The sequence below is a fragment of the Ascaphus truei genome, chromosome 3 (assembly GCF_040206685.1).
Source record: "Ascaphus truei isolate aAscTru1 chromosome 3, aAscTru1.hap1, whole genome shotgun sequence".
In the NCBI taxonomy this organism is placed as follows: domain Eukaryota; kingdom Metazoa; phylum Chordata; class Amphibia; order Anura; family Ascaphidae; genus Ascaphus; species Ascaphus truei.
In genome coordinates, this window is record NC_134485.1 from 88018169 (window position 1) to 88042806 (window position 24638).

The following is a 24638-nucleotide window of genomic DNA, read 5'->3' on the forward strand; positions in this document are numbered from 1 at the left end:
TGAAAATCCCCAGTGTACAAAGCATAATACATATTAAACAAACCCATTTAATAAAATATACTTTATACGGTGTCTTGCTAAAATGTCTAAGTCTTTCTTTGGTGTCAGGGATAGAATAAGAATGTATACTCTCTAATCTCACCAGCCATATCCCTGCCACACTGCAAAAACCTGACTTTACATTTTTACACAAAATAAACCTTGCAGCTTTATCAGATAGCTGGAGCACCCCCTGTACCCCATATACCAGGTTCAGGATGACTTAGGCATGAACTGGGCATCTCCCCTTATACTAGGGACCCTTGTACTGTTCTGGAGATACCTGGATCCCCTATGCCCCTTTTACCTTTCTGGTCTGTGCTGAAGCAGGGAATCCTGGCGGTGAGTTGCAAGAACGTTTCCAGGGTAGGATTTTGACCGGAGCATTGTGCTTCAATGTATCCGAGAATCTGACCTGATTCCTGGTTACATTTTTGGGGTATCCAGTAACTGGGACCCCGCTACCTAGCCAAAATCTGTAAAGACTTTCTCCGCAAAACCCACCTTGAAACTAATAGGCTAGCAATCTCTGCTTGCTGGCACACCTGGAAAGGCAAAAACATAAAAACTATTTGTCACATTTTTCATACAGGCACAGCAGTACATATACAACAGTCAGGTCCAAGAGCTGACACTCTAGAACCCCAAACATGGATTAGGGGCAACCAAGTGGGCTTAAACGTTATTAGTGAGCCTGGTTACCCCCTCACCATAATGTCAGGCTGCTAACTATTAGTCCGTTGCTGATGATACCAAAGTTAACAGACGAGTACTGTATCTTGCTATTTATTCTGAAACAAAAGGTTGCAACCTGTAAACATACAGTTTGATGCATCACCCTCACTCTTTCTGGCAAAGGCTTTATAAAGTGTAGCTGTGTTAAAAAAATTAAGCAGACATCCCTTTTTATTTTTCCTTCTATTTTATTCATTATAATTTTATTTTTTTTAAATCTATGTGTGGTGTTATACAGAGTATGCAAAAGTACAAGAGAAGAATGCAACAGCCATGCGCAAGGAGAGAAAAGGAACATTTGACAACCGCATTATGAGATTGTCGGTTTGTGCTCATGACATACATGAAATATAAAGAATATATTAGCCTTATAAGGGAAAACCCACATTCACCATATTCAATTGTCCTAATATCCTTTCTCCAAAACAGGCAAAAGAGAGAGCAGAGCGAGTAAAAATCAACACGTCCCAACAAATCGTAACAGAATAGTATAAAAACAGTACAATGCAACACTAACATAAGAATAAAGTAAAATAACAAAAAGCAAGGCATTATTGTAGTATGACAATAAGCCATTGAGAGAGTAGAATTATTCATAGCTTATTAGAGAAGGCAATTTAGTACTAGCTTTATATTAAAACCATCCAAATAAATAAATCATGTAAAAGAAATAGTGTTAAAGACAATTTTCCTGTAAATCGACATGTGAAACATTGAACAAAAAGAAAGGGTCAGTGAAAAAGAGTGGCTTTCACCCCTCCTCTCCCCACCTCCGTTGCGCTTCTAAAGATTATTATCTTTGTCAAAAAGGCTCAATTATATTACTCTGTACATCTAAAGGTAAAGCAATAATATAAGGCCTCCACAGTCCCCTCTTTCTACTTTGTCCAGAGGAGAATTCATTTTTTCAACAGATAAAATATTAAACAGAATTGGATTAACTTAAGCAATTGTAGGGGATGTTCACTATTTACAAAGAAGTTGCTTTCTTTGCATCAATTAAGATCATATCTGCTACTTTGCCATAACACAGTCTGCCCAGAAAGATGTATCTCCAGAAAGTAAAGCTACAATAAAGTACATTGATGAGGGAGAATAAGATTTCCTACTCAAACCCCATTGCCATAAGGTGCATAAATTGGAAGCAGACTAGACAGTGGAATGAAAAGAAAGTTTGGAATGAAAAGAAAGTGTATAATTCTCTGTTTTAATGGATAAATACTGTAAATGCTGTCCATCATGTTTAGCAAAAACAAGTAATTGCCACATACAGGAATTTACAAAATAGGTCCACTTTTCTCCAATGAACTTTCAAGAGCAGGGAAGGGGTGCAAACCTGTTACCCCCGTGACATTGTAGTAAGAGTCCCATAGTGTTTTGGGTTGGGAGACCCTTCATTAGACGGGTATGTGCAGAGAAAATGAAGGTTGCTTTATTTAAGCGCTTCCATAATCACCCCGATACGGGCCAAAGCGACTAATTGTTCCGCATTCATAGTGACCTCACGATCATGTGATTATCAAAAGTACAGAAGCCAAAGAGGAACAAAATACTGTAGGGCGATGGTCGATATAATAGCACATCCCATTATACAAGATAGGGCAAATTTAATACATGGTGAACGAAGCCAAATGCTAAAGCACAAAGAAACAAAAATTAAATGAATACTGTCTAATTAGTAACTGAAGACACTCCTGGAATATAGAATGGGTGGGTAATGATATTCGAAATTCCACAAATGGAAAAGCAGATCACAGTCAAAAGTCATAATTAGTTGGAAAGGAGATAATGTCCTGTAATTGTTTATTCAGTGCACAGAATATCATAGCAAACTGTCAATTATATTAGACATCTGAGTCGGTATACGGCCACTGACTTGATCCCCCCGCATTTCGACACTGAATTCTGGACATGATCTGTCCGACAAACTTTAGCCAGTTGACTAGACAGAAAACTCAAAAACAATTGTTCAGCAACCACCAGCAGTAGTAGGAGTCTGGTATAAGGTTATGGGCAGATTGGTGGTCGAATAGTGTGATCACATTTTAAAAGGCTACCTCTTGTCATAAGGATATCTCTGAAAAGAGGAGTAATTTCAAAATTTACAGCATGCATAACAGCTATTTTATTGGTCATATCAGAACCAAAGTTTCCATGACTGAATGACATTTCAGATCTAGCTCATGTAGGTGAACCTTTCTTTTTATTTGCTTTGTCTTTGCTGCTTGGAGGGCACATCTGTTACCTATTTTTCCATATACAAGGTAAAAGGTTAATGGTGTATTAAAAGGCAAGACTCTTAAAGTCAACAACAAACGCATATTTAGAGTAGAAGACTACATATTACCTGCACTCCTCCCTTTTATGAAGTATGCTGGTAAAAGGATTGGCCGTACATATATGGAAAACAAAATAACAGATCCTGCGCTCCTACCAATTTGGGCTAAAATATATTCGTGACATGTTTACATTTAGAACCAAAGTCTGTGTGACAATGGAGTAATTTGGTTGCATCTTTTGACCACAACATGATTCAAGCCGCCAACCTCGTCAAGGTAGACTCCGTTTAGCAGGTACCTACACTGAATATATGTAATTTCTAATTGTCCTGTGGACTAAACTTTGTGAAATATGTGAAAGTGTCCTGAAGGGGTTAAATAAATTAAGCATATGCTTTTGTGAACTAGTGCAATTAAATGCTGGCCAAAGTCAGTATCAGAGTTCCATTATTATAAAGGTGAACAAATGGTTGCACAAATACTCTAGTGTGAAATATGAAAACGTACACAAATCTCTTCTTACTATCAGCCATAGACACTCACTTGCTGTTCAATGGAGGGTGATGTGTAGACTGACAGAGGTGTATTATACCTTTATTGTAATTGGAGAATTGGTAGTGGCTCTGTCCTGGAGGGAGGAGCCATACACCTCCAAGTTGCTGCTCAGCAAAGCAGAAACCAGGCAAGCCAATAACCTACCCATATGACACAATGTATCAGTAACACTATAATTAAATGCCCCTATGGAGTATGCAGGATGGAAAAGAATTGGCCTAACAGTTGTGAAAGACTCCACATATTACCGTGCTCCTCCCTTTATGAAGTATGCTGCTGGTAAAAGGATTGGCCTTACATACTGTATATGGGAAACAAAAGAACGGATCCTGCGCTCCTACCAATGTGGGTTCAAATATACTAGTGACATGTTTACATATTTAGAGTAAATGAAATAGAATCTGAAAGAGGTTTGTTTGACCCCTCTGAGAGAGAAATAAAAAATTGATCAATTCCTAAACTGCCTGGAAGTTGAAAGGAAAACAAGCAACCAGAAGATTTAATCTTTCATCTCAACTAGATTGTGTGCCCAAGAAACAAAGATAAGGCTTTGCTTATTCTGACTTGTAAGTACAGTACATATAAAATGTTGCAGATGGCTACAAATAGGATTTATTCAGTAGGCCGCAGCTGACCTGAGAGGCTGGTAAGTTCAGCACAAAATTGCTTTGAAACTTAAAGGCTGTGAGCAAGAGGAACAGTCAATATCTTCTGGACTCCAAAGTTCAGGCAGAGTCTCCAACCCGCAGCTGTCCAAAACGCAGGTGATTCAATCTCCACCCCGCCCAAATACCCTCCTCGGAAACATGTTAAGATGAAAACAATGAGCGACTAATTTGATACAGTGAGAGAAAGGAAAAAGTTTTAAAGGCAGCGTCTAAAAGTTGAAGAAACATGAAGGCTATGAACACACAGGGGGGAGAGCCGTTAGCTTTTTTTGTTATTTTTATGTAGGCCCGCCCCCTCCCGTGCTGCCTACTATGGCAGTATGAGGGTTAACTCCTTGGGCTTACACACAGTAATCACCCATTACATATACAGGGTGACTTGGTAGAAACTAAACCACGTCCACTTTGGTGATCGTGATGTCACCATTAGGGGAAATATATATGTATGTACAGTATATACACCCAACTAGAATGTTATGGAATCAGGTTTCTGGAGGATTAGCAGCTGGAGGAGCCTCACTGTATATAGTGTAGGTATGTTCATGTGTGTATAGAAGTAAGTTATGAAGGATCTGTCTCCGTTTATTCTGTTGTAATTAGGGCAACTGTCGGATAGTACCCACAGCTATGGCCAAGGCGATCACAGTTGTTCACATCAGAGGAGGCATATACCCTACAGATATTTCCAAGAGAGGGATTCCAGGTTGTAACAGGACCAGCCCAACTGGCAGGTTCATATAAGCCTCAAATCCAGTATGCCTAGAAGTACAGTTACAGTATATTGTTTTGCTCTTAAACTGTGCTTTTCTTAAACCTGCTTTGTAAGTCAATCTTGACCATTTGGAACTTCTGCAGCATCCTTTGCTCTGTATTTAACTAATTACATCTGCTCGACATTGTCATGTATTCATATAGGGAATTGTTACATGGTGCGGTCACTGGGGAAATTGTCACATTAGTTTGCTGATTAGGACTGCGGTCGCTTCCTCTTTTTATATCAGCTTCTCTTATCCTTAACTTCCACAATCATTTGAGGTTAACCTGATGCATCTGATAGCATATGAGGTCCCCTCCCTTGCATCATGTTACTTCTTCAGAAACAGAACTAAGTATTTCTCAAGTGCTTCAACAAATATACCTCAGATGTCTTCTAGATAAATCCATCACTGAGTTTGATCAATGTTAATTATTGCACTAAACCAAATGGGCCTTTATTACATGCATATTTGTAGAGAGAGAAAGAGAGAGATTTTTAATTTTATTAACAGACGCCAGTTGTATATACGTATATATCCCCTCAAGCGTCCCTCCAAATAAATTAGGGAGACATGCCTCTGTTGAAAAAGGAGCACACCTGAGCGATATGCTAATGGTTATGCAAAGTATATTTAAGTGAGTCCCGTCCCACACTTCCTAAAAGGATTTCCATACCAACTGTATAGAGTTGATAATAAGCCTAAGGCACCAACCAAATGACAGAAATCATGTTAGATCCTACAGGCCTAGAACCCACAACTACTGCTTTTGTAGGCCACAGCACTAGCAGTGTGAGCTAAACCAGGTGATAACTGTCACATCCTACTTTAGACCTGCTCACACATGTAGCTAAAATAGCTATTAGCGTCTTTCACATGTATCTCAGGTGGACTCCACAAGGAACATTAAATTGTCAACCAGGCAGTAGAATTAGTCTGCTTTTAAAGAAAGCCAGAGAGAGAGAGAGAGAGTTACTACAGGTATATGCACTAAAATGGCTACGGTATAACAGAACAGGGACAAAAATGTTCACTGTTCCATCTGCCAGACACTGAATTTAACTACTTTATTTTACAATAAATAAAACTCTACTAACTGCAGGAAGCTATTCCACTTGCTTCCCATAACACACAAAGAGTTATAGGGTTGACCTTAGGAATGGGGCACCATTCATCAAGATTGAAAAGATGAAGTTTGGAGAGAGCAGATCATGTGGAAGATATAAATAGAGATGTATACTGTACATAGTGTAACAGTGAAAGTCCCAGTGATTAAAAGGTATTTAAACCCTCCAGTAGGATGCACGTTTATCACGGGACCTGAGGAAGCATTTTTATGCGATACGCGTTGTTAACCATGACATGTAGCTTATTTGGACACCTGACAGCCACCGTAGGTGGTTCAGCACTCATGATCAGCTGTTTTTGCAATCTTGCTGTCGGGACGTGGAACCGGGGCTTTCCTGCATCACAGCCACCGGTGAGCCACCGAGCCGCCACGATGCGCACATCCATCTTTTGGAGCTCTCTTTTACTCTATGTGAGCTCATGATTGTCTTATATCTGCGCTTTATAAATATATATGTTTCACACATACAGTTAGGTCTGGAAATAATTGGACACTGACACCATTTTCATAATTTTGGCTCTGTACGCCACCACAATGGATTTGAAATGAAACAACAGAGATGCAATAGAAGTGCAGACTTTCAGCTTTAATTCAAGGGGTTGAACAAAAATATCGTATGAAATGTTTAGGAATTGCAACCATTTTCATACACCGTCCCCTTATTTCAGGGGCTCAAATGCAATTGGACAAATTAACACAATCATAAATAAAATGTTCATTTTTAATACTTTGTCGAGAATGCTTTGCAGGCAATGACTGCTTGAAGTCTGGAACGCATGGACATCACCAAACGCTGGGTTTCCTGCTTTGTGATGCTTTGCCAGGCCTTTACTGCAGCTGTCTTCAGTTGTTGTTTGTTCGTGGGTCTTTCTCCCTTAAGTTTTGTCTTCAGCAAGTGAAATGCATGCTCGATCGGGTTGAGATCAGGTGATTGCCTTGGCCATTGCAGAATATTCCACTTCTTTGCCTTAAAAAACTCCTGGGTTGCTTTCGTAGTATGTTTTGGGTCATTGTCCATCTGTAAAGTGAAGCGCCATCCAATCAACTTCGCTGAATTTGGCTGAATCTGAGCAAACAATATATCCCTTTTACGAGCCTGAGGAAGCCCTGTGTAGGGCGAAACGCGTAGCTCATCGACTTTGGAACTGTGCAGCACTCAGTGAGGGAACGGAGGTGCCGTGGAGACTCTCTTCATCCGGACGCGGAGAAAAGAGACTTTGTACCCACCTATCACCCACTATTCCCTTTGCTGTTTCATTCTCCCTTTTCAAGAAGCATCAGTGGCTTCTTTTGTTTTTATATTTTTATATTTCCTACCCCCATACTGTTTAAAGTGTATTGTTTATTCTATGATAGTTTAAATAAAGATTTCACTTCCCATAAGTGTTCAGTGTCCCTGAGTCCACTAGAGATTGTGTGTAGACCGTAGGTGTCTACCTACCATCATTGACGTTGGAGTATCAAAGATACCTCTATGAGTGTGTGCTCACACTGGCCCGTGTGAGTATTTTGGTATATCCCTATATCCCTCTCTCACCAGGTTTGAACATTTGAGCCTGGGTCCTTGGCTATATGTTATCCACCCAAGGATCTGTTTATTGCATTGGTGTTTACAAAGATACAGCTATATGAGATCGCTCACATTAGGCCTTGTGAGTGGGTTATTATCAATCAATATTTGATACTTACAACATCATATTATTCCACCCCCATACCGCAGCAAACTTGTGTATGTATGCGCCTAATTGCCTTTTTTGTTTACACTCACATCCGCACGAGAGGCGAATTACAGTCAAGAATCCACCGACCCAAAGGAGAAAAGAGGACCAGTAAGAAAGCAGTACTACCACTCAGAAGCAAGACGCGGAAAGAAGTCAAAGAAACCTTGATGGGATACAACTTACACAAGGCCGTGTAAGTTTATTTATTATTCCATCTACACCCTGTGATTATACACAATACGTAAACTCCCTATTCAAGGAGTTTTTCTTTCTATGAGGGATCAATAGAGTCTAAAACACCGCATTGACCGTCAGTGAAAGATACTACATCCTCCTCACATTGTGCTCCCCCACCTTTTCTTCTGTTTCATTTACACCAAGGGTCCAGGATAGACCCTAGTGGGGTATTTTGAGTCACACGAGGACTTTCCAAGAGAACTCCAACTAAGGTTGTATTACCCCCTTTTTAATCTTTTAATACACATCCATCAATCAAGTGACGGTTAGAGCAAGCGCCCGAGTAAAACAATACAATATATCCCTATACACTTCAGAATTCATCCGACTGCTTCTGTCTTCTGTCACATCATCAATAAACACTAGTGACCCAGTGCCATTGTAAGCCATGCATACCCATGCCATCACACTGCCTCCACCGTGTTTTACAGATGATGTGGTATGCTTCGGATCATGAGCCGTTCCAAGCCTTCTCCATACTTTTTTCTTCCCAACATTTTGGTTCAGGTTGATCTTAGTTTCATCTGTCCAAAGAATGCTGTTCCAGAACTGAGCTGGCTTTTTTAGATATTGTTTGGCAAAGTCTAATCTGGCCTTTCTGTTCTTGAGGCTTATGAATGGTTTGCACCTTGTGCTGAACCCTCTGTATTTGCTCTTGTGAAGTCTTCTCTTTATGGTAGACTTGGATAATGATATGCCTACCTCCTGGAGAATGTTCTTCACTTGTCTGGATGTTGTGAAGGGGATTTTCTTTACCATGGAAAGGATCCTACGATTATCCACCACTGTTGTCTTCTGTGGATGTCCAGGCCTTTTTGTGTTGCAGAGCTCACCAGCGCGTTCTTTTTTTCTCAGAATGTACTAAACTTTTGATTTGGCCACTCTTAATGTTCCTGCTACCTCTCTGTGAGATTTTTTTTTTTTTGCAGCCTAAGGATGCCCTGTTTTAATTGCATTGAGAGCTCCTTTGACCGCATGTTGTGGGTTCACAGCAACAGCTTCAAAATGCGAATGCCACACCTGGAATCAATTCCAGACCTTTTACCTGCTTAATTGATGATGAAATAACGAAGGAATAGCCCACACCTGTCCATGAAACAGCTTTTGAGTCAATTGTCAAATTACTTTTGGTCCCTTGAAAAAGAGGGGGCTACATATTAAAGAGATGTAATTCCTAAACCCTTCCTCCAATCTGGATGTGAATACCCTCAAATTAAAGCGGATAGACTGCACTTTAAGCCCATATTCATTATTTAACTGTAACTTCAATTTATTTTGGCACACAGCCGAAATAACAAAACTTGTATCAGTGTCCAATTATTTCCGGACCTAACTGTATATCTCTCTGTGCCATTCATCCATTGTGTGTGATTCATTCACCACATTTGTTAGGAGGAACACACACCTGCCCACTATCCATAAACTGACTGCATGATCAAGGGGAACCTGAGTGGAGAGGAACACTTACCTGCCCTTCACCTACCACTTGACTGCACAATCCAGGGAGAAGAGAGGTGATTTGAAGGATATCCATAAAGATGTAAGGAAGTGCTCACCACAAAAAAGGTGTGACCGCGGGGCTGAGGTGGGGATTTGATGTAACACCAACCTCAAGCCACGAGGGCTCGTCTGGGGTGTAGATTGGTCAAGGTAGCCGGGTAGAGGTTGGAGAGATCAGGATAGTCAAAGGTACTTGCCGGGATCTGGATTGGAGAGGTGCGGATAGTTGCAGGTACTTTGCCATAGTCGGGATTGGAGAGGTGCGGATCGTCAAGGTAATTTGCCGAGGTCAGGGTTGGAGAGGTGTGGATCGTCGTGGTAAGCCAGAGTCAGGAGAATAGAAGAGCGGAGTCCAGAGAACAAGCAGGGTCAGCCAAGACACGGCAGCAAATGGACAAGGTTTCTCACAGGACGCACGGATTGCAATGAACATTACGCACTTAGGAGCGTTTATGCTCAGCCAATGTGCCAGATGGCAGGCTGAGCATATATATGGAGTAACCACCAATGAGAGACAGACTGACTGGACCCGTCAGTAAACCGCACTGTTGTTGGCTGTGGGGATGACAGCGGCAGGTGTGAGCGGTAGCCCTGACGAGCAGAGGTGATGCGGCATGTGCGCATGCTGACTAAGCTGCACGCCGGTGAAGTCACTGTGTGGACACAACCTGGAGGCGGGCACAGTAGGAGCAGTATTTTCAACAGCGTGGGATGTGCGCGCGCCCCTGAGAAGGTAGCTGGTACCGACAGGGGTGAGAGGAGCGTCACGGACGGCAGAAGCAGTGGACACCCGATTGCGGGTTGGGGTATGTGAGGGACGAGCTGAGCGTGACATGGATCATAAAACCTGACAAAAGATATCTTTCAAGGCACTTCTTGCTCACATGACCATGTGAGTAGTGGCATTGCCCATTCATAATTATCACTTATCACCATCACTGGGAATTTTACTGTTACACTATGTACAGTATGCATTTCTATCTTCCACATGATCTGTGCTCCCCAAACTTCATCTTTTCTGCATTTGGGGTGACACAGATGTAGACTTATGGGTTTCGGAATGAATTCAGCTGGGCTTTTGAAATTTCTTTGTCCAGTAATAAACACTGGAGGGGGTGGGGATGACGAAACATATAGCAGTAAGAGATTCCAGATGTTAACCCTTAGCAAACTGGTTCTGTGCAGAGTGAAACAGTTCTTGGGGAACCCTTTCAGACGTCCACCTTTGGGGCGACCCAGGATGACTTTCTCACAGATACAGGATCGTTGGGGTCAGCCAGACATCTCCAACAGAAAAGTACTTAGTTTCTGCCCAAGGATAGAGCTAAGCTTGGCAGAAGAATGATGTAGAGAAGGGAGAACTGGCGCACAGCCAAAAGAGTGGGTCACCAAAAAATTGAATGAAGAATAATCCTTTATTAATCCATAAAACAAGCGGAGGTAGACACCCTCCTACGCGTTTCGTGTATCAAAATACACTTTATCAAGGAGTACCAAGCTTTGGCCAAGCTTGTATTGAGCTTGCTTGGGGTTCTGTGTGTTGTTTGTTAACTTATTTTCAGCTGTCTCAGCTGTTGGAGGTTAGTGGCTCCTCCTTCCCAGGGTTTTAAGCCCGCCCCTCCCCACTTCCCAAGTCATTGGGCTTCTTGGTTGCTTTTCTTAGAGTACACACACATCTCTACTTCCCTGTCATGGAGAAGTAGTTTCACAGCATATTTAGTAGGGTCCTTGGAGTCATTAATAACGCATGGGGTTCTCATTATTTAATATTATACACTTCTGTTAATGTTAAGTACAACATTCAGTACTTAAAGGAGCAGTTTTTATTTATTTTTAGCCCCAAGGGTTAAAAAACCAGGGGGCTCCCCAGAGCCAAATGCTATTATTTTCCGCTCCGGTTTAGAAGTACTGTTTAAATCTACATCAAGCGAAACAAAATGGCTGCCAAAGCTCAGGCCAAGAGGATAGGAAGCTGCAACATCATTGGTTGTGACTTCTTATTGAATGGCCATTTAAATCTGCTTTTAAAAAAAAGAAAGTAAATGTAGATTGATGCCCCAAACACTGACCAACACTCCTTCCTATTGGAAAACTCTGATGTGTTGCTGAGACTTAGCCCCAGTTCCCAAAATAATGGGGGGAAATTTCAATACCACAGTGAACTATTCCCTTAATGAATCCTACCAAGGATGCCAACAGCAATCATTAAAACAAAGGTGTCTTGTTTGAAACAATTTATTGAAGCGCTGAATTTATTGAACCCATGACGTCTTGAGCATCCTGGGGAAAAAGATGATACTTTTTTTTTCAGCGCCACATGGGATCCACACCAGGATTGATTATGTTTTTGTTTCTTATAATATCATGTCTCAGGTGTGTTCTTTCTCAATAGGATCCATTGTATGGTCAGACCTTCTCCAATTTCAATACATACTGGTATATTGGAATCAATCACTAAACTATAGTTCTGATACACTCTGAAGGATAAATAACTATTGCAGGATCCTTCTGTAGAAGACAAATGGTTTTGATCCATAAAGGAGTGCTTTTCTCTTAACGAAGGTGAGGTGGATTTTCTAAATGTGTGGAAAGTGGGTAAAGCAGTTCTCAGAGGTACTATAATCTCAGAAGCTATGGCAAAAAAAAAAAAGAAATATATGAAAACACTTGACAATCTAGAAACGGAATTTAGAAAGATCACATAAAACCACAAATTCTAACCTCACATATAGAAAAATTCTCAAAGTCTGTGGTCAAAATAAATACTATCCAAAGGAATGGAATAGATTTCCAAATGACAAAAGTCCAACAGACGTTCTATGAATTGGGTAATAGAGCCAGCAGGATCTTCAAAAACAAGCTCCAAACACAGCAGAACGATAGATTCATCCATACCATTAAAAATCTGCATAACACTTTAATCCATGATTCTAAAGAAATTGCAAATGTCTTTGCATATTTCTATAAAAAGTTATATATGCCCACGCAAACACAGTCTAATGAACAAATAACCTCATATCTAGACGTCTGGAACCTTACACCAATATCGGGACACCAAAAGGAACTCCAAGAAAAAGGAATTGAATTAGATGAAGTTTCACAGGCTATCAAACAACAGGGGGGTGGGGGGTGCGGGGGAAACGTTGTGCTTTATCTTCAGACCAATTTCCTTATTGAATTTAGATCTAAAAATCTTTGCAAAAATACTAGCCAGTAGACTGGAAGGAATTCTCCCCATATTGGGCCGGTCGGACCAGACAGGATTTGTCCGCCAAAGACAAACATTTGACAACACACGTAGAACTATCAATGTTGAAGCACAGCTTAAAAGCCCAAATGGTGAGTCTATATTAATCTCTATTGATGCTAACAAAGCTTTTGATAGTTAATTGGTCTTTTATTCGGGAGACATTGGTAAACATAGGATTCGGTCCAAACGTCATTAAATAGATAATGGCCCTATATAGTTGCCCATCGGCTAAAGTTCGAACTAATGGGTCTCAAGCTAAGTTATTTTGACTGGGCAGAGGCATGCGGCAGTATGTCCCCTTTAATATTTGCTTTAGCTATGGAACCCTTCGCTCAGAGAATAAGAAACAATCGTAACATTACCGGTTTTCGATCAGGGCATCAAGAAAACAAAATAACTCTACTGTATTTATGGACGACGTTTCTTAATATTGCCTTGGAATCCCTACAATATCTTATGGAAGACATTAAAAATTGTGGCACCCTATCAGGTTTGAAGTAAATTATGAAAAGTCAAAAATACTATACATGAATACGCCTTGAAAGTTGGAAAACCAGCTTAAAAGGGGATATCCATTTCATTGGGCAGAAAAACAAATGAAGTATCTAGGTATAAAGATCACTCCCCAATACCAAGATCTGTACAAGCCAGTATTGTTCCATTCCTTAATAAGATTAGGAAGATTTTTGATTCATGGGGTAGAAATGGGATACATTGGCTAGGGAAGGTCGCAGCTATTATGATAGGATGTATTCAGCACTCTGACTGAATCAAATACAGTTTATGTTCCAAAATAAATTTGCTCAGAGTTTAGCGCAGGACAAAAAAAACAGAAGTGATAATGTTTCAGGGCAGCAGCCCTTTCATCACACCCCCTCGCCCCCCCCCCCTCATGGAAAGGGCTGCTGCCTGAAATATTATTACTTCTGTTTTTTTGTCCTGCACTAAGCTCTAAGCTTTAAGTAAATGCATTTTGTAGCATAACTTGGGCTTGATTCTGTCAGTGTGCTACATACTTCCTTTCTTGCCGCCATATATCCATGGGTAGTGTGGACAGGACTACCCTGTATGTTCCAGCACCTTTACTCATTTATTTTGCAGCTACACTATTAAGATGAGTATCCTGCTCTAATTTCAATACCTTGTCCAGGCTTTCGCGATAGGGATCCCTAGAACGATGTTGGATAAATTTCAAAAACTGATACTGGATTTTATATGGGACAGGAAAAAAGCTAGAATTTGTAGATACATATTATTTTTCACTAAAGATTAAGGAGGACTATGATGAAGAACCCATAGAGGTTCGAAAGCGTGTGTAGCGCAGTTTCCCCCACCCCCTGGGGGATATGGCGGCTACGGTGTGTATGGTGCATTGCCTGAGGCTCACAGAAGGCCTGAACTTCCGCAGATGGGAGCCTGGGGTGTACCGGATCCATCTGGTGACAGCGCCTCCACCTGGGCAGGATCCTAACTGTGTTGGATAACCCCGTCACAGGACAATATAAGAAATACACACTTGGTATAAGATAACAGTTTACTGCAGGTATAACATAACATTGGTACCAGTTCCACCAACTAGGCCATGCACGGCCGTACCTTCCAACACTTTGTCCACACCTGGTAACACAGTCCCCAAAGTACTGAGGGGCCCTTGGGCAACCACCCACCTTGGTGTCCACAAGTAACAACCCACCCAATGTGTGAGACAGCACTGCCCCACCAATGTGTGTACAGTTGGTGCACTTGTCTAGGTGAGGTACCTGCTGGGTGAGCCAACACGGTAACGCCACAACAGCGACTGTTGCAGTCAGCGACGGGTCCGCCTCCGCGTTGGGTGGTATCCAGCTGGAGGGTTCCACACTGAAGAGAGTCTCTCATAGGTAGCCGATGAGCTTGTCCAGACCACCATAGGCCAGGATGCAGCCGCGTCCTGGCTGTGTCCTTCACACTGTTACTACAGGGGCAGTGTCCCTAACTGATGGGCCTGTTCCTGCAGCAACTACAAGCTTTAGTGAGTCGGGGCCTAGCTGGGGCCTAAGAGGGGTCTATGGCCTAGTGCAGGGGCCACTGACACCCTGCACATGCACACCCTACATTTCTGATTTCCCAGCTCCGACTGGCATGGTTCGCAGCATGCCAAATGTATCTCTCTTGTTGCAGGGGATTCTGGCAGCCCTATTGGCTGTTGTGCACCGTGATGTCCGTTCCTGAGGCTCGTGGGATATGTAGTCCCTGTTTATGAGCCTTTCTCTATTGGCCTCCGCTTTGTACTTCTCCTGCGCATGCACATAGCTCCTCAATGGCCGCCGCACTCAGGGCATATCTGCGCATGCGCAAAATGGCAGCTCCCTGCACTTGTAGCCTCCGCGGGACTCTGGCTACCTGTTCGACATTCCGGAACACCGGAACTGCCTCAGGTCCCTCCCCACACTCACCGCTGACACCCGTGCGCCCCCGCAACACTTTCGGCACTGCCTCACGCACCCGCCGCCGCAATGCAGGTGGTGGGGGGGAAGGGGGGCAGAGGAGCCCAGAGGGAGACCTGGCCACACTGTTAACCTATTAACTACAGTACTTGATGATCCAATAAAAGGTATCACATCACTTACTCCCTCTCCCTCCTCTGTTACTACATGGAAGAAAGGACCAACACGGCTACCTGCCCTTATTTCATGACTTACAGAAATACTACTACGTGACTCACCTCAAAACAGTCTGGGACTGGTTAAGCAACACTGATGACAACAGATCGATTAGTGTAGAGCAGGCAAACTGTAAACAGATTTCTCTAGCACAATTGGTTGTACTCAATTCAAAATACAGACCTAAAAATAATACCCTTTTACCTACAACGGAGCTTACACTACAAATTTGGGACAGTCTGGTAAGATTAATCAACCTAACCACCTCTCCTTGCTAACTGGGACCTATCTGTTTCAATCCACATTTTCCACCAGCCCAAATGTATGATCCAATAAAAACTGGAACAAAGTCAATAACATACGACATATACAGTATACTAGTTACTAGATAACAATGGAGATACACATTCATTCCAAATATTGACAGAGGTACTTATTATAACCGCGAGAGCTAATTCCATATTTGCAAATCAAACATCGGGTTAAATCTACTTCGGTTAGAAATGCTATCTGTAGGCTTCTTAAATCTTTTGAAGCTTTTTTGTCCCAAAAATCTATAACAGGTGTTAATCCAGTGCTAATAAATCCAGTTTCCACCACAAAATATACATATCAGCTGGCGTGGGAGCAAGATATTGGATTGGAAACATGGGACAAAATTGGGAACAATGCCTCTATCTCATCTAGATCTGCTGCCATTAGAGAAGTTCAATAGAAAGTATTTGTTAGGTGGTATTACACCCCGGCTAGGTTTAAGGTGATTTATACTAATGTGTCTAATCTTTGTTGGCGAAATCGCGGACTCGAAGGCTCTTTTTTTACATATATGGTGCTGCCCCGGCAGGGTCAGCCTTAGTCTTTGCGGGTCCCAAGCAGCATACTGGCAGCGGGCCCTCCTTTAGAAACAAAATAAAAACTTACCTTGACGAGCAGCCCTCCTCCAGCAGCGCTGCGGCGCCATAGTATGTTGTGATGTCAAGTTGCCATGGCAACGTGACACTATAGGAGGCGTTGTTTTGGAGAAATCAGGGAGCGCAGGACACCGATAAAAACATAGAAAACACCAAACTGTTCTATTGTTAGGCACAGTGCCTTATCTCATTGTTTAGTGTGGACTGCAGCACTGTGCTAGTCTCAGGTCTGCTTTATGTGTGCCCTCTCTCTCTCACTCATTTGCTGAGAGGTATTATTTTTTGTGTTTTATGTTTTCTATGTTTTTACCGTTGTCCTGCACTCCCTGATTTTTCCAAAACAACTCGAATAGAGGATCATCAAGGAAGGTCCAGTGAAGGTCGAGCTGCAATATACAGACGAGACAACGAGTATTCTAAAGCTTGCCTTAAACTAGCCCAGGTACATGCTGGGTACATGCTGGGTGTAACCTGGCTAGTTTAAGGCAAGTTTAAGGCATTTCTGCATTGACTAATGACCCATAGGATTAACACAGCAGGGGTCCTTGGCAGTCCCATTCAGTTTGAAAGGGACTGCCAGGGACCCCCGCTGTTAATCTGATGGGCCATTAGTCAATGCAGAAACGCCTTAAACTTGCCTTTAACTAGACCCAGCATGTATCCAGCATGTACCTGGTTCTTTTTGGCGATTGCCACTGGTTTGTGTTAGAATAACCGTCGGCACTACAGTATCACCGTCTGTATATTTTATTTACTTTATTATTTCCAGTTATATTATTTACTATTTTGGTCCAAAACACCTACAGGAGCGCCTAGTGAATTATCTGTTTACACTCACTATAGGAGGCGGCCTGCTCCAAAAAAAGTGAGAACACACACACCCCCATCTACTTCTCTGCCAGTCCGGATGCCCATGCTCGCTTCTCTCCCTCCTTGTATTGGCGCCAGGATCCTTCTGGCTGGAGGGGTGAGCTGGAGGAGGGGTGGAGGGCCCCCATTCCAGCTCCTCCAGTTTCACCCTCCGTTTGAAGTAAAGTTGGATCCTGATCCCGACAGGAGGGAGAGGAGGGAGCGCGTGGCCCCCAAAGGTGCCGGGGGTTGCTCGCCTTGCCCTAAGGCCAACCCTGTCGGGACGGGCCCACTGTTCAAATATATTGGAAATAAAGGATTCCTTACAGGAAATTACGAGAGAAACAATTCCACTCACACTTTTCCTTTTAAATAACTTACCTGACCTGATCAAGCGTCTGCTAATACGAAGTGACAATATAAAAAGCGCAAACGAATTCCTTCACATATACAAAAAAACACAATAAATGAACTTAGTGCAGCCTACAAAAACGGTCATTAGTACCGTGTGATACAAGCTAAAATTAATAGTGAAGGCGCAAATAAGTGTTAAAGTGCTGTGCAATGCCCAATAAAGTGAACTAAATCACTCACAGCCGGTCTATTGAAGTCAACTGGCCAATAGGCAGAAAAGCTGGTAAGTCTGCTAGGGATGGAGAATGTCGTGGGTTACACCAATGGCAGTGGTATAAACAGAACGATCTGCAGTTCTCCTCAGGGGTAGGTGGAAAAAGAAACATGGCATATTAACATTTATTGCAAAATGGAAACGGGAGTAGGGAATACAACTCACATTCTCTTCGTTCTGTGACGCAGTAAGTGTATTGGGGTTACACTAAGACCACTCTCGATCACTGCAGTATTGAATACTAGACACACTATGAATATTATAATTTATTAACATTTAAAAAACAGGTATGAGTCCATTTGTTTGCACTAACACTTCAGAGATAACTATTTATTGATTTTAACAATAAATATTTTTTATTTTTTTATGTATTTACATTACAAAATTGAGTTTAATGATGATTCTTAATATTTTTTTTTTTTTATAAATAATATTCATCGTGTGCCTGGGAACATTTGATTTCTTTGGATTATTGTTTGGGAGGAAATAGGGTCCTCTCAGTTCCACATTGCACCACTTCTGTTTACCCCATTATTGCTTGTTTGTGTGCTGTCTATCTATCTTTATTTTTTTTTATAATCATAGTGTGTCTAGTATTAAATTTGAACCAGACGATTAAGTATATTTAATATGTTGGCTAGCAAGAAATTGTTATTTAGTATCAATACAACACATCATTAGTGTTATAATTATATTCAGACACTATATACCTATGGAGTGATACTATGTTTACATACATAGGCTAGCATACACTCAAGGGTTTGATTCATTGCCACCTATGGATTCTAACATGTTGTTTTTTTATATATTTATTGTGTTTTTATACTTTTAGGTTGAAGTTGAAAAATGTTTTAATAATAATTTGTAGGTATTTTCAATGTTGTGATGTTTGTTATAAGTTTATTTATGGCCCGTATGATGTTCTGAGCAATCAGCTGATTATTTGCGTGCAAGGATTTTCAATCAGCTGTAAAGACTTTCAATCAATTGAGAACAGTATTTAAAACCCACGATGCATTACCCTGAGCCATATCCCTGACGAAGCAGTTCAAAACACGTTGGATTGGAACTGAGGCCGCGGTCCCAGTCAGCACTGTAGCACTTCACCGCAATCTGCGGTCTTGGGAGAGAGGGAGAGATTGCGACGTGAGGGAGCGTGGAGAGGGTTTTGCGGGGCGTGGCCACGATGACATCACGTGGCTGGTTCGCCTCATTGACTGAACCACCGGCGGGGGGAGTGGCCACGCCTCCGTCGCGAGTTCCAAATACCATTTTTTTGTATTTGAGAAAACTCGTCGTGGAGCGCGGCTGCCAAATGCGTGCCGAGGCAGGTACTGGGCCCGGTCTGATTGGGGGACGGTGCTTGTGTGCACATGTAGAACGCACGGGGACTGCAACCTTACAGGCCACTGTAGCTCCCGTGACGTGTGGATCTCCCTTTGCTGAAGCCGTCAGCTGATCGCCCTGCGGGTACCCGTACGCGGATGTGAGCACGACCCGGGATATCGCTGTGAAAGATCTCCTCCCGGCACCTCCTGACCGTGCGCATGAAGGAAGGAGAGGCGAAGTGTCTCCCCCCGATTAGAACTCTGAGGAAAGCAGAGAGTCCATCACCACATGCAGCAAAGCTATCCAAAAATGCTGTTTTTACCAAGTGCAATATTGCTCTAACCAAGTGTTTTGTAATAAGTGTATTGTGCCATGATCTTTTTCTCTCTTGTTTGCATTGTATTCTCTGGATAAGTTGGAGATCTAGCCCAACTTGATTAACCTCTGAAACTCCAAATGGGAATGAATCCATAGAACACAAACTACATTCAATTTGTAAGTGTGTGAATTTAATCAAAAGTGTTCTAATAGGTTAATAACTTTTATTGATACTTTGTTATCTTCTTTTTCATTTATCCAATTTATGTTCAACAACTGTACTTGAGTCAACGCGCCGGAGGACATCTGTTCTTCTTTGCATTTGAAATGTGTATACATATGTCTGTTTTATATAAACTAAAGTCAATAAAAATCGAAATAAAAAAAACCCCATGAAGTAAAACCGGTAATTTCACCAGTACCTCGGGAAGGAAAGAGGGGGAGAGGTGGGGTTGAAAATAGAGTTCAATTCAGCTCTGGATTGCTCCTTTAATGCTAAATACAACATGTACAGTGTTCATAATAATGTTGGTAATCCATGTGGGTGTATTGCAAATTCTGTGCTAAAGGGGAACCACTTCATATTTCAAACCCTTAAGTGATGGGGAAGTCACCGAAATCAGCACATTACAGACCAGAGGCTATTTCTTATAATCAATAGCATTTTTATTGATTATTATTTTCTTTTAATCAATTTTTACCTTTTTTATTGCAGACCCTCTATCCTCATAAGGCAGCCTGGTTCATTAACAGTATCTATTGGCATTTAAAAACATGTTTTACTGGTGGACACACTGGGTTGTGCATTTCACATGCCTAATGTAATTTTAAGGATAATAATAACAAATTACTAATTTTCCTAGAGAAAAGTCACAGGGCAGAATTTCTTGTCCCAAATCTTTTATTTGTGTCACTATTAATTGGGGGAAAATCTGGATGCCCGACAGCAAGTCCCTCAGTAAGTGTATAATGACAACCTTCTACCACCAGGGCATCCGAAATATGTCTCACTCATACATCTTATTCTAACTAGGTGTCTCTCTAATCACTTTGCAGCTCTTCTTACTGTCATGTCATTAATGTCATGTAATGTCACAAGTGGGTGACAACCCTGTGCTAGTTCCCGCCTACTGGGTGTTGCTGCAGTCACAGTTCTCATCATGCTGAACCCTATAAAGTCAGGTTTGTCATGGCTTTTTCTTGCATAGAAGGGACAAGGTGAGTGTGGCTGGAGTCTAAATGTAAATGTTGTATGGTTCCCTTAATGGAGAAAACCTGCTAATTTCCTAATCCGCTGAATTTATGTGAAGTTTTGTTTTTCTTTATTTCCACCGAATTGTATTATTCTTGGAACTTCTGCTCTTTGCAGATTTACAGAGATTTATTAAAAAGAAATGCAAAAAATGTTCCCATTTATATGCATTGGCTTTACCTACAGTGAAAACTCTTTTTTTTTAAATGCTTTCAAATGCTACCAATTTATTCCCCCCCATATTTTAAGAACATAAAATATGCTGTTTAATTCTTTTTTTTTTTTTTTTTTTTTTTTTTAATAATAATGAGTATTACTGTAGTTCCTACAGATTTAGAAGAAAAAAAACCTCAGCATGTGATAGGTTATCCTTAGAGTGTTAGGGATTGTTTGCGTAATTTAAGAAAAAATATGCAAGAAATACAAAAAAAATAAACCATCACAATTTAATTTCAAATCTTCTGCAAAAGACACAGAAATCTGCATTTTGTCAACATAATATTTTTTCTCTCTCTAGGTGCTTCAGGGATGGCCTCTGTACGGATTAGTTTGGGGCTCGTACTGGTCCTTGGATTGGTGCAGACAAGTACATCTTCCTTCTATGGTAATTCATTTGCTTCTTCTATCTCTTGTCTGAATCCTACTGCTTTGTCTTTGCTAGTGTCTATATTAGTGTCAACCAGGGAATCGTGGCACCTGAAGGTGGTCTAGGACAATTAGCCGCAGCTATACAGCCACGGTGGTTTCACTGCTGGGACAGTTTGCTGCTGAAGATAATGTATCCTCTAACCCCTTACTCTAAAAACCTTAACCTAACCCCTTGCCTTAAAAATCCTAACGTTAACCCCTTACCCTAAAAACCTTAACCCCTTACCCTAACGTTAACCCATTACTCTACAAACCTTGGCCCATAATCCTAACAGTTATCACCTATCTCAGGGCCGAAATAGCCACGGTCAACTGTCCCACGGTGGTTGAACAGCCACGGTGAAAAGTCCCTTTCCTCCTGAAGGTGCTGCGGACAAGGTCGAATTATTTCCCTATGGGACAAAGTATGACATTGCTCAGCAATGTTTCACTGGCCCTTTCATCCCTAAGGGGTTTCATACTTTCTTAATCGCAGTTAAAGTAAGAGAAGAATTGGAGTTTACACTTGCGTTTGTTGTCATTGTAATAACTGTAATTATACACTGAATTTGAATTAGAATGATGCATTTAATGTCAGTTTCCAACAACTGGTGTAAGAACTTCTATGCATAAATATTGATATATTTATCTGGGGTCTCGGCAATGGGATCCTATAAAGGATTAAGAAATTCTTGGCTATATACACAGGAAAAAGAATATATTGTATTTATATTTGTACCTCCTAGAGAAATCCAGTTGCAATGTAAGGTGCTCCTGATGAGTGAGATTTTCTGTTGATTCACACAGTGGACGCTATACATGTATATCTCAGGGAATAAGTGAAACAGTGGTCCCACTAAATTAAAATAGGGTTGCCAAAGTACCACTATTTTTGATTTAGAAACTCAGACTACCACCACTTTTATATGTAGAAATGTATAGTTCCACTTTCTGGTGATAGCAGAAATATTGTAAACATCTAAGAGCTTTTCTCAGAAGCATAATACATTTAGACGTTTTTTTAATCTAGCACAGTAAGTACCACTACGTTTGTTCAACCCATGTCAACCACCGCCCAAAAGTAGCCTTGGTGGAAACTAAAATGTAGTGTGTTACAGTATATATCTCTATCTATCTCTCTATCTCTCTATCTCTCTATCTCTCTATCTCTCTATCTCTACCTCTACCTCTACCTCTACCTCTACCTATATGCTCATTTGAATGTCATTTCCCAGAATCCCTTGCTGCAGTGAAGCACTGTGTGCTGGGTGATAATGGTGAAAGGTGGGGTTGCAGACCTGCCTAAGACATGCAAATGAGCATACAGTAATTTTTCCATTTGAGATATATATATACTGTATATATATATATATATATATATATATATATATATATATATATATATATATATATATATATATATATATATGTGTGTAGGATGATCTTGTGAACTCCTTTCAGCTTGTAATGCAAAATTCTAGAAGCTACATTGGTTTGTGAGAAGTATAACTGTATTGTACTGTACGTAGGCTGTTATACTTTTAATGGACCAGAGTTGATAGAGATGTTATGTTCTGTTCAGCACTTTTGACACCTCCCCAGGTTTCTTCCACGGTGTACTGGAAAGAAAGGACCCACAGAGAAATATGGAGACCCACTTGAAGAAAGTTCCGTATACATTATTACATCAGTTAATACCTCTCTTGTTGGTCTATTGTACACCTTCGGGTGATTGATGTTTACCTTTTACACACCAGAAGCTCTTGAGTGGTATTAACTGAGCATTTCCTTCTTTTAAATATGTGTCGATTTTGATTGTGTTCTCATTTCACAAAAATGAACACCCACTTATACCGAAACATACATTATAAGATCATAGCTTAAAAGAGGCCGAGGCCAATTCTATTTCTTAACACTTTTTAAAACCCTAATTCCAGTCAAAGCATGGTCTTGTTTTTAAGAAATAAAAGACATCAACCTCTAAAACAAGCAAACGTTGATCATTTCCTTCTTACAGACGGAGTTGAGGAGTTGGACAATGATATTATTCTCGACTCTGCAAGGGATGCAAAGAAGCTGGTGGATGCTGCATACAAACACACCCGTGATGTGTAAGCTTGTCCTAATAAAAGACGGGAGGTTAGAGTTTAGATCAGTGATTCCCAACCTTTTTTGTTTGGAGGAACCCTTTAAATATTTTGTAAAATTTCGGGGGAACCCCTATCTGGATGACACATGTTCGACAGGGGTAAATCACAAAATAGACGGGTAAAGCAGTGGGGGTAATAAATAATAATTAACTCATACTTTTGAATAAACAATATGTATATATATTGTAATGATTTTGTTTTAAACATCACCACCCCTGCATCTCACATCACCCCCCCTGCATCTCACATCACCCCCCCTGCATCTCACATCACCCCCCCTGCATCTCACATCACCCCCCCTGCATCTCACATCACCCCCCCTGCATCTCACATCATCCTCCCCCTGCATCTCACATTACCCCCCCTGCATCTCACATCACCCCCCCCTGCATCTCACATCACCCCCCCTGCATCTCACATCATCCTCCCCTGCATCTCACATCACCCCCCCTGCATCTCACATCATCTCCCACTGATCAATAGATCTCTCTCCCCCTTCTCTCTTCTCTAACTTTCTCCCTCCTTCTCTCTCTCTCCTCTCCCTCTCTCCTTCTCCCTCCTTCTCTCTCCTCTCCCCCTCTCTCCCTCCTTCTATCCTCTTCCTTTCTCCCTCCTTCTCTCTCCTCTACCTCTCTTCCTCCTTCTCTCTCCTGTCCCTCATTCTCTGTCCTCTCACCCCTCCTCACCCACGCTCTCCCTCCTCCCCCTCTCTCTCTCCTCCCCCTCTCTCTCCTCCCCCTTCTCTCCTCCCCCTTCTCTCCTCTCCCCCCTTCTCTCTCCTATCCCTCCTTCCCTCTCCTCTCCCCCTATCCTCTCCCTTTCTCCTCTCCCCCTCTCCTCTCCCCTTCTCTCATTCTCTCTCCTCTCCCCCTCCTTCTCTCTCCTCTTCCTTTCTCCCTCTACCTCTCTCCTCTGCACTTCTCCCTCCTTCTCTCTCCTCTCCTCTCTCTCTCTTCTATCCCCTCTCCTCTCCCCCTTCTCTCCTCTCCCCCTTCTCTCCTCTCTCCCCCCTTTCTCCCTCCTTCTCTCTCTACCTCTCTCCTTTCCTCCCCTCTCTCCTGTCC

At 41.7% G+C, this 24638-nt stretch overlaps 1 protein-coding gene across 1 annotated transcript in view; it reads left to right on the forward strand.

Annotated features, from left to right (window-relative positions):
• The first annotated feature begins 21315 nt into the window (after window positions 1-21315).
• Window positions 21316-24638, forward strand: part of MPO (myeloperoxidase) — a 28789-nt gene continuing 25466 nt past the window's right edge. Inside the window, exons 1-2 of the mRNA XM_075594557.1 lie at window positions 21316-21401; window positions 23442-23535. Of these exons, the coding sequence (XP_075450672.1) occupies window positions 21326-21401; window positions 23442-23535 (170 nt within the window). The 5' untranslated portion in view covers window positions 21316-21325. The remainder of the gene's footprint in view (window positions 21402-23441; window positions 23536-24638) is intronic.